A 9,685-nucleotide genomic window follows, 5' to 3' on the forward strand; every position below is an offset into this window, starting at 1 on the left:
CAGGGCACAGCCTCCAGTTTTGCAGTGGCCCAGACATCCCAACCCAGGTTGTCCACAGCACCCCTCTCTTGCCCCTGGCCTGATGGGTAGAGATGACCAGGGCAGGTTCTTGACATCTCCTTCCCTCTGGGATCAGGCCCTCCAAGGCCTTGGTGCTTCCCCCAGAACCCTTTTCCTTGAACCTTCAGTTGGACAGAGGATATTGTCCTCCCCCAGGGCTCTGCAGTCCCATATCCTGAAAAGGAGATCCTTCGGCAAGGAAACCTGTAATCCAACAGGGATTAAAGCTCCCCTCTGGGGAGGAGCGCTCCTAAGCGCTGCTGATTCACTGGTTGAATCTTCACAACCCTGCACCAGCTGGCAAGGAGGCTGTAGCTCAAGGGAGTGAAGCAACTTGCTCCAGATTGCATGGGGAGCAAAGGCCCAGAATCGGGCCTGGCAGGCTCTTCAAGGCTGCCATCAGTCAAGGTTGGGAGTGACAGGAAAGAGCCCTGGTCCCTGCAGGGAGGGGCCAGCCTGGAAGGGGATCAGCCGTCACAAGCACCTGCTGGGAGCCTTCCATGCTCAGCAGGCTTCCGCGGGGCAGGGCTTGTGGTGCTCCAGGTAGCCTCCCCTTACTTCCTTTCCGGGGGCAGCAGGAGCCCTTCAGGACCCCGGAGTGCACGGGCTGTGTTCACACCAGGTTCTAGGCGGGCTCTGAGCACTCATGACTAGATCGGCTGAGGGGTGTCAAGCTCTGGCTGGGTGTGAGGGCATGGGGGCACGGGGTCAGTATTTGCTGATTTCCGGGCCCACCCATGTCCCAGGCTAGCGGATGGCCAGGCATGTCCTGTTGGGTACCATGGGCTGACACTTAGACAACCTGACTCTCACCCCTCACCACCAGGTCTGCTTTCTGCACCAGCATTCCAAGCTGTGGTCCCTTTGTCCTGCTGGCTGAGTCAGGCTGGATCTGAGAGGCCACACTGTCACAAGGTACATTCTAGATACCCTTTGTCTACTGCTGTCCCAGGACAGAGCCAAGAACTTGTGTGGGATGCAATATGGAGTCCTAATAAAGGGTTTGTGGCCTGCCACCTGGTATACGCACTGCCCGAGCCCCAAGGGAGAGGTGAGAAGGCAGGTTCCAGCCCCTTCTAAGGCAAAGCCTGTGGGTGAGCTGGGAAAGGCAGATGACAAGGAAATAAAGCAGACAGCATGAGCCGCAGGCTTCCAGCAGGCTCCTAGTGCCAGAGTCAGGCGAGGCCAAATCAGGAAGCCAGTGTGGGCAGGAGCCCAGGCAAGGGCTTCGTGGAGGAGGAGGGAGTCTCCATGACCTCACAGAGCACCAGCAACAATCTGGCAGCATCAGGGCTGAGGTGTGGGTGAGGCCAGGGCCCTGCAAAGTCCCCACCTCAGCACACCAGGCCTGCGACAGCATCACAGCACGAGGGTCAAGGCTGAGGGGACTTACCCAGGAAGACATCAGAAACAGTATGAAACTCAAGAGAGAGCCCTCGTGACCTCAGCCAGGCCTCGGACCAGCAGCCTCCCAGGAAGCGGCAGGAAGCACAAGCTAGGCCCTGCTGCAGCCACCCAGTGTCCCTTTCAGGCTGTGCCACTCGCACTTCCCGGTCCCAGCCTTGCCCAGAACTCTCATCCCTACAAATAACAATTTAGTTTCTGACCTGTCACACGATCGTTCCAGCCTCAGGTCTTTATTTTTGGTTTTCCTTTTATATTTTTATTGTTCTGAGATGTAGCTAATACACAGAGAAGGGCGCAGAACACACTCTTTTGGTCAATGCCTGTACCACCCCCCCACAGGCCAGAAACACAGGTCAGGGTAGGCCAAGCCTACCCTTAAGCCCTTCCACATCCTCCCCCAAAGATAATCACTGTAGACTTTTTCCTTTACCATTTACCATAATCATTTCCTTTGTTTTCCTATCTATGTAGGAATTCCTACGAACTTGTTTGGCTTCATTTGCTATTGAGATTTGTGTTGTACACAGCTATCATTTGTTCATTTTCACCTCCGTTCAGTGCCCGGTGGCATGAATGCGTATTTATCTGCTCCAGTGTTGACAGCCGCTAGCGTTGCTCCCAACATTGCAGCTGCGAACTCACCTCAGTCCTGCTGCAGGTGTTGGGGACTTTCTTCAAGGCACAGTCCTGAGAGTGGAACTGCTTGGTCACAGGGTGTGTCAGTTTTACTAAATAACACCCAACTGTCTTCCCGAATTGTTTAGACCAATTTATACTCCCACCAGCTGGGTATCAGTTCCTGTTGTTTCACCATCTCATCAATACTTGGTATTGTCCAACTTAAAAGTGTTTGCCAGTCAGATGGGTATTAATGGCATGTGATTTCTTATTACTAGCAATATGGAGCACCTTTCCTGTGCTTATTTACTGGGAGGGAACCTTCTTCTGTGGCCATCTTAGGTCTTCTACCTATTTTTCTGTTGTGCTGTCTGCCTTTTTTTTTCTTTTCTTTTTGAGACAGAGTTTCATTCTTGTCACCCTGGCTGGAGTACTATGGCATGATCTTGGCTGACTGCAACCTCTGCCTCCCAAATTCGATTCTCCTGCTTTAGCCTCCTGAGTAGCTGGGATTACAGGCGTGCACCACCACACCGGGCTAATTTGTGTATTTTTAGTAGAGATGGGGTTTCATCATGTTGGCCAGGCTGGTCTTGAAATCCTGACCTCAGGTGATCCACCCACCTCGGCCTCTGAAAGTGCTGGGATTACAGACGTGAGCCATCACGCCCAGCCAGTCCACCTTTTTCTTGATTGCAGTTGTATTTGTGCTACGGAAATACTCCTTTGTTGTTCACACTGCTGCAAATATCCTTTCCCTACAACCATCTCATTTTCCAAGTGGGAAAACTGAGACTCAGAGAGGATAAGCCATATGACCAAGGAACACAGGGCCCGGTCCATGCGTTTCCAAGCTAGTTCTGAGTTCCAGTCTGGCTACTTCCCAGGAGCAAGTCCACGGGCAAATTCGCCTCTCTGAGCCTCAAGTTTCCTCACCTGTAAAAGAGAAAATAATTATTATTGTGAAAGAAAAAAATGTTTGCAAAGATTTTAGCTTCAAGCCTGGTTCATACTAAGTGTTCAAGACATAACAGGGCTGGCCGCGTATGGTGGCTCACACCTATAGTCATAGCGCTTTGAGAGGCTTAAGGATCGCTTAAGGCCAGCCTGGGCAACACAGAAGGGCCGTCTCTATTAAGTTAAAAAGTAAACAAAAAGAATAGGACTAAAATGTACTGAGGTGTACTCCCCTCACATCCTTCCAGCTGTGATGCCTGTGCTCCTTCTCCTACCTAAGAGATCATGGAAGATGGCAAGCGCCCTGCCCACCCTTGCCGAGGTCAGAGGAGCAGATGATATGCTGACTGGCAGGTGAACTCTCACCCACATCTGGCCCACCCTGGTACCTCTGACTCCCACTGACTTTTCCACCAGGTGCTGCCTAGCCCAGCTGTTGACTTAACTAACATCTGGAACACAGTCCATCTGGCTCCCAGGAAAAGATCCACCCACACCCTCTCCCACATCACTCGGGGATTGAGACACAAGTCACCTGCCTGAGGCCTACATGGCTAGCATGACTGCCCTCTGAGAATGGAAGGGAAGCTGCCAGTTTCGGTCTCTACTGATAAGGAGTGAGGGAAACATGGTCCGTCCCTGGAGGAGAGGCAACTCCCAGCCCACTTGCTTTTCAGTGCACAAAGCCCAGTCATGAAAGCCACTGACTTTATTGATCTAAAAAACTTTACAAGGACAGTGACTGTTCTGCCCAAAAAGGAGCCAAATGGTATCAAACGGACTGAAAGTGAGGGTGGGTGGGTGAGGGACGGGGCCAGGAATCCATTCAGGAAAGCTGGTAACTGTCACCAGGGAACTGGCAAGGGAAAAAGGGCGGGGGAGGCATGCAAGAGCGAGAATCCAAAAAAGCTGAAATGGTTAGGGGAGAAAACTCCCAAAAGACCCTGGAGTACGTCGGAGGTGAGTACAACAATAGCAATCTTTTCCTTCGTAGAGGGCAGGGGAGGAGTCCCTACTCGGCTGCAAACTCTGGATCAGGGCTGGGGATTGAGAGCTTCCCAGAGAGCATCACAAGAAGGCGTCGCACCACTCTCGAAGGCATCCGAAGCAGTCCCGGGACTGCTTGGCGTTGGCGCCACACGTGTCCTTCAGCCATTCCCGGAAGAGGTCTTCATCTTTCTTTAGCACCAGAAACTGGCCAAGGACAACATAGGCCTGCAAAACAGGGAAAAAGGAAGGGGTGTGCTGCTCAGTGTTCAGTGAGGGATAAGAGCAAGGCGGCCATTCCTGTGCCATTCAGAGTACACAAGCCCAAGAAGCAGCGTGGGTTTTGCCCCCATCTCCTCTCCACCAGGTGCCCAGGCTCTGGCAGCCTCTTCAGATTATACCCCACTGTCCACCCCCTAGCAGATGGACTCACTTCCCTCCCACCCCCGCCTGCACCAGGTACAGGCGGCCACCCCACACCTTGTCAAAGCCCCTCTCCTCCAGCTTCTTGCCCAGGACTTCACCAATCCCAGCCAGGCTCCCCACTGGCTTCTCCCCCATGGGCTCTGCCACGAAGTCTCGGTGCTTTTGGGAGGTTGTCATCTTGATCAGGCTTAATCTAGGAATCCCAAAAGAAAGGCAGATTAGGGCTGAAGACCTGGAACTCCTAAGAGCCCACTAGCAATCTCACAGTAAGAGGCAGCCAAGCCAGGGGTTCCGGTGGCTTGCTCTATCCCCCTCATCCTGAAAGGAGAAAACCGAGATCCAGGGAGACCCTTCCCTACTATTCTGAAAAGGAGTTTCTTCCTGCAGGACCTGGATTTTGATCTTGCCCCAGAAGAAAAACAATCTTGCCTAACAGGTGGCGCAAGCGGGGCAGTGGGAAGATTCCCAGAGTCAGTAGCCAGGGCTGCCCGGAAGCTGTCACTCCCTCTGTGACCTTGGCTGAGCCAAGAAGGTACTGACTGCCTGGAACAGCCACTTGGCGTGGAAAGCTAACCAAAGGGTCTCTCTACCTACAGGGCGAAGCGCACACCGAGCGCTACGAAACACCCGCTACGCGTCCACGGGGCACACGCCGCACCCAGCTCCGCCCCCACCGCGCGCAGCCGCGGCCCGCCCCCTCCCGCGGCCCGCCCCCTCCCGCGGCCCGGCTTCCACGCGCCGCACCCCGCCCCCTCCCCGCAGCAAGGCCAAGCTCTCCCCCAGGGCCAGCCACAGCGCCTGCCGCCCCTCTCCTCCCCTTCTCCCTGCAATCCCTCTGGCCTCCAGCCAGGGCCCTGCTCCGCGGCTCGCGCTCACCGGCAGCTTCAGTTCCCGTAACGGTTCCTCCCGCCACCCTGCTGCTCCCGCGGATACCTCAAGCCACTAGAACTTTCTTTCACTTCCGCTTCCGGGTCGCCTCAGCCGCCTTTTTAAAAAAAAAAAAAAACCTTCCACGTTGGGCCCTTCTAGCCAGTTAGAGCTATAGAGTTGAGGCGCCACGGACCTCGAGGGCGTCCTTAGTAGTCGCTCCTTTCCGGTTCTTCGCGGGAAGCCCTGTTTTCTAAGGTGTCGCTCCTCGAGCAGTTCTGAGGGAGAGAGGCCTACAGGGAGAGAACTTCCTTTCTGTGCTGCCCGGACCCGGAACTCAAGGACTTAGGCTTGACCGACCTGGCGTAGGGAAGAGTTAGAAGACGGACAAGGGAGGGGACGGGTGGCCGGGAGGCCTCTGAGACAGCGCCGGAAGACGGTTTTCGGAGGGATCCGACTCAGACTCACGTCGCACTCCTCGCAGTGGGGCTGGTGGGAACTGGGAACGCTGGAGACCTGATTTCGAGGTGACGCTACCGTCGCGGCCGCCGGCAAGTTCCTTTACTGTGTTTTCTTGGCTCAGCCTTGAAGTGAGTCGTGGACGATCCTCTCTCAGCGTCCAGCCTGGACAGCGGGGTTGCTCCGGCAGCATCCCTGGGAGCCCAGGGCCAGAGACTGAGTGTGGGTGTTTCTCTGAGGGTCTTTTCTCCGGGATAGACAGGGAGGAGGAAGGAGAACGGCAACTAGAGATGACAGTGTTTCCTTCGGAAACCATCAGTCTTAAGGGTACTGGCCCTCGTCTTCTAAGTACGCAAGTCAGAAAAATGCAGATGTCGCAGACAAGCCTGCTCACCTCAACCTTTAATTAACTAATTCCTGGCTTGGACCATCACGGTGGCCACCTAATTTGTCTCCGGCTGTAGTGTGTTGCCAGACTGAACTTCTCTGTTGTGTGACTATGCCAGACTTGGGGTGTACAAGCGTGTTGAGAAAGATACGGTTTATTTCAGACTCCTTCCAAAGAGGTTGCCAGGATGATTTCTCTGGAACTTTCCTATAGTTTTACATTACACCAGGACTTAAGATTGTAGGAGTTACTTTTTTTTTTTTTTTTTTTGAGACCAAGTCTCACTCTGTTCCCCAGGCTGGAGTGCAGTGGCACGATCTCGGCTCACTCTAAGCTCCGCCTCCCGGGTTCACGCCATTCTCCTGCCTCAGCCTCCCAAGTAGCTGGCGCCCGCCACCACGCCCGGCTAATTTTTTGTATTTTTAGTGGAGACGAGGTTTCACCGTGTTAGGATGGTCTGGATCTCTTGACCTCGTGATTCGCCCGCCTCGGCCTCCCAAAGTGCTGGGATTACAGGCGTGAGCCACAGCTCCCTGCCAGAGTTACTTTTACATGACATGCACTGTTGTCCCATTCTGTAACAGTGCTGAGTTAGCTGTTATTTTTCTGGGACCTAGAGAAGTTGAATAGTTAGGAAATAAATGAGGGTAGGATTTGAATCCAGGCAGTTAGACTTCAGAGCCCATGTTCTTAACCAAGACACCGTGTCACCCCTCAGTAAAAGGCCCCTCCCCATCTTCAGAACAGTCCTGGGTTCTGAGCCTGCCATCCAAGGAACTCAGGAGGAGGAGTTGACAGTCTCTTCGTTCCTAACCGCCCTGGGACAACTTCAGCATGTCTCAGGCCACCAAGAGGAAGCATGTGGTGAAGGAGGTGCTGGGGGAGCACATCGTGCCCTCCGACCAGCAGCAGATTGTCAGGGTGAGTGGCTTTGGGCACAAGCTGCTCTGCTCCCCACCCCTCCGGCCCTGGAGGGCCCCTGGGGTGGTGGCAGGGTGCGCGTGGCTGAGAGAGTGTTTGACCGATGAGACTGATTCTTGGTCTCTCCTGAACCAGGTACTCAGGACCCCAGGGAACAATCTGCATGAGGTGGAGACAGCCCAAGGGCAGCGCTTCCTGGTGAGCATGCCCTCTAAATACCGCAAGAACATCTGGATCAAAAGAGGTGAGAGGATCACTCCTGTAATCCCAGCACTTTGAGGGGCTGAGGTGGGAGGATCGCTTGAGACCATCCTGGGCAGCATAATGAGACCTTGTCTCTACAAAAAGTAAAAAATTAGTTGGGCACGTGCCTGTGATCCCAGCTATTCGGGAGGCTGAGGCCTGAGAATCACTTGAGCCTGGGAGGTGGAGGCTGCAGTCAGCTATGATCATGCTATTGCATTCCAGCCTGGGCAACAGAGCAAGACCCTGTCTCAAAAAAAAAAAGAAAAAAAGAGAGACAGGGAGGTGAGAGAGGCAGCCCTCTCTAGGAGATAGAACCACTTCTTATGGCTTTGGCTTTCCTTATTGCAGGCAGGCCTGACTTTGCCTTTTCTCTTCTTACCTACAGGAGACTTTCTCATTGTTGACCCCATTGAAGAGGGAGAAAAGGTGAAGGCTGAGATCTCGTTTGTGCTCTGCAAGGACCACGTGCGCTCCCTGCAAAAGGAGGGCTTTTGGTAAGTGGTCCCCTTGATCACTGACTCTCTGGCTTCTGAAGGCATTGCCTTCCTAGCTTGGGAATTAGGGGAGGGAAGGTCATGGCATCCCAGGCAGAGACAGCTGGAAACAGCTCTTTTGTGAGAAAGTGATTTGTCCTCCCTGACCTTGCTTATCTCTTGGCATAGGCCTGAGGCCTTCTCTGAAGTGGCTGAGAAACACAACAACAGGAACAGGTGAGAAACAAGCCTTGCGGTGGGACACATGGAAAATAAGGGGTTCATGCTTTGGTGCCTTGAGGGAAAAATAGAGCCTTTTTTCCTCCTTACATAGGGTATCTGTTGAGAGCTTCTACGTATGTGGTACATAGTTATGAATGTGGCTTGAAGGTCAGATTCTCTGGGTTAAAATCCTGGCTTTGTCACTTAAAGCTGAATGACTTTAAGCACGTCATTTAATTCCTTCAAACTCTATTCTCCTTATATATAAAATGGGAGCATTGTGAAGATTAAAGAAGTGGATGGCTTGTAAAATTGCTTAGTGCAGCATCTGGTGTGTGATGCGGGTTCATTAAGCATTAGTTGGTGGTCGTAGAATCATTATTCCTGACTGAAACAAATGGCTGTGGCACATGTTTGGGGAGTGGGGTCAGTCTTTAGCCTGTTTCTCTAGCCAAGTTTCCCCACTGTTTGCTCTGCCTCTGTCCCTTGTTTTAGTCTTTAAAGGGTCCTGTAGGGCCCTGACTGCTGGGCCGGATGGTCCTCCTTTTTTTGGAACTCCTTGATTGTAGATCTGGTTTTCTCAGAAGGTGCTGGGCTAACTCTGCTCTCTTCCCTTCGTGCAGACAAACTCAGCCAGAACTCCCAGCTGAGCCACAGTTATCAGGAGAGGAGTCCAGCTCAGAAGATGATTCTGACCTGTTTGTTAACACAAACCGCAGACAGTATCATGAGAGTGAGGAGGAGAGCGAAGAGGAGGAGGCCGCCTGAGACTCCAGGACCCACTTTTCCACTTGCTCAGGGATGGGCCCCTGGCTCTTCTGGGCTTGGACATTCCCAGGGTGCTTTGCAGATCTTCACCCCTGGATGGGGACAAAGCAGGGCCCCTCTCTGAACTGATGTTTTGATTAGGAGAATTAAACCCCTGGTGGGTTGGTGACTTGTTCTGGTGTCTGAGTGGCTCTCTCGGGGGACGGAGACTTGTGGTGAGGTGAAGAACTGCTCCCTGGTAAAGAGACCTTGTGACTGGGTGGGCTGAATGGGAAGGAAATGGGAAATGGCTGGAGTCTTTCCCCGGTTGTTTGTTCTTTCTTACTGGGCACTTAGAAAGTGCCAGGCCCTGCGCTGGGCCTCCTTGCATGTGTGTAACAGCTGGGAGCACTCCTGCTTCCTTGCCTGCTTGCAGTTCATACCGATTCAAGCATTCAGGATGACAGCCCTAGGACCTAACACCCACCTGCCTCTAAGAGACGCTCAGGAGCCCATGGTGCCTCATGCTGTTCTCCCCGCCTTTCTAGTCACCCTGCGTACGGGAGTGCTCACCTCCAGCTACTGTGTCCATCCCCACATGCCATCCCGTCTCTCCCACCACTCTTCACCATCCGTCAGCTCCAGAAGGTGGCTGGCAAATCTTTCTGTCCTTACCTTTGTTTTTTTTTTTTTTTTTTTTTTTTTTTTGAGACGGAGTCTCACTGTGTCTCCCAGGCTGGAGTGCAGTGGCGCGATCTCGGCTCACTGCAAGCTCCGCCTCCCGGGTTCACACCATTCTCCCGCCTCAGCCTCCCAAGTAGCTGGGACTACAGGCGCCCGCTACCGCGCCCGGCTAGTTTTTTGTATTTTTAGTAGAGACGGGGTTTCACCATGTTAGCCAGGATAG

General features: G+C 53.3%; 2 protein-coding genes across 7 annotated transcripts; one reads left to right on the forward strand and one right to left on the reverse strand.

Moving 5' to 3' along the window:
• Positions 1-3,733: 3,733 nt before the first annotated feature.
• Positions 3,734-5,650, reverse strand: LOC112617348 (barrier-to-autointegration factor). Of its 4 annotated transcripts, none has more exons than XM_025374108.1 (3): positions 5,332-5,650; positions 4,510-4,648; positions 3,734-4,257 (listed from the first exon to the last, which is right to left on the reverse strand). In XM_025374108.1, the coding sequence occupies exons 2-3, from the start codon at positions 4,630-4,632 to the stop codon at positions 4,111-4,113; spliced, it is 270 nt and encodes an 89-aa protein (XP_025229893.1). In that variant the 5' UTR covers positions 4,633-4,648; positions 5,332-5,650; the 3' UTR covers positions 3,734-4,110. The 4 variants fall into 4 exon arrangements, with proteins under 4 accessions (XP_025229893.1, XP_025229894.1, XP_025229895.1 ...); XM_025374109.1 differs by having other exon boundaries at positions 5,389-5,642; XM_025374110.1 differs by lacking the exon at positions 5,332-5,650 and adding an exon at positions 4,815-5,321.
• A 97-nt stretch (positions 5,651-5,747) lies between these two features.
• Positions 5,748-8,973, forward strand: LOC112617346 (probable RNA-binding protein EIF1AD). Of its 3 annotated transcripts, none has more exons than XM_025374105.1 (6): positions 5,748-6,003; positions 6,912-7,090; positions 7,226-7,334; positions 7,722-7,830; positions 7,999-8,046; positions 8,655-8,973. In XM_025374105.1, exons 2-6 carry the CDS (start codon positions 7,004-7,006, stop codon positions 8,797-8,799), a joined length of 498 nt encoding a protein of 165 aa, XP_025229890.1. In that variant the 5' UTR covers positions 5,748-6,003; positions 6,912-7,003; the 3' UTR covers positions 8,800-8,973. The 3 variants fall into 3 exon arrangements, with proteins under 3 accessions (XP_025229890.1, XP_025229889.1, XP_025229891.1); XM_025374104.1 differs by having other exon boundaries at positions 5,759-6,003; positions 6,888-7,090; XM_025374106.1 differs by having other exon boundaries at positions 5,759-5,873.
• The last annotated feature ends 712 nt before the right edge of the window (positions 8,974-9,685 follow it).

This window comes from Theropithecus gelada, unplaced genomic scaffold, assembly GCF_003255815.1.
Source record: "Theropithecus gelada isolate Dixy unplaced genomic scaffold, Tgel_1.0 HiC_scaffold_16072, whole genome shotgun sequence".
In the NCBI taxonomy this organism is placed as follows: Eukaryota; Metazoa; Chordata; class Mammalia; order Primates; family Cercopithecidae; genus Theropithecus; species Theropithecus gelada.

Excerpts from the sequence above, each read along its gene's own strand:
- LOC112617346 (XM_025374105.1), top strand. The coding sequence starts at position 7,004 with ATGTCTCAGGCCACCAAGAGGAAGCATGTGGTGAAGGAGGTGCTGGGG. Across the intron at positions 7,831-7,998 it reads CTGCAAAAGGAGGGCTTTTG|GCCTGAGGCCTTCTCTGAAG; the intron begins GTAAGTGGTCCC and ends CTCTTGGCATAG. Across the intron at positions 8,047-8,654 it reads AAACACAACAACAGGAACAG|ACAAACTCAGCCAGAACTCC; the intron begins GTGAGAAACAAG and ends CCCTTCGTGCAG.
- LOC112617348 (XM_025374108.1), bottom strand. The coding sequence starts at position 4,632 with ATGACAACCTCCCAAAAGCACCGAGACTTCGTGGCAGAGCCCATGGGG. Across the intron at positions 4,258-4,509 it reads AGGAGAGGGGCTTTGACAAG|GCCTATGTTGTCCTTGGCCA; the intron begins GTGTGGGGTGGC and ends CCTGTTTTGCAG.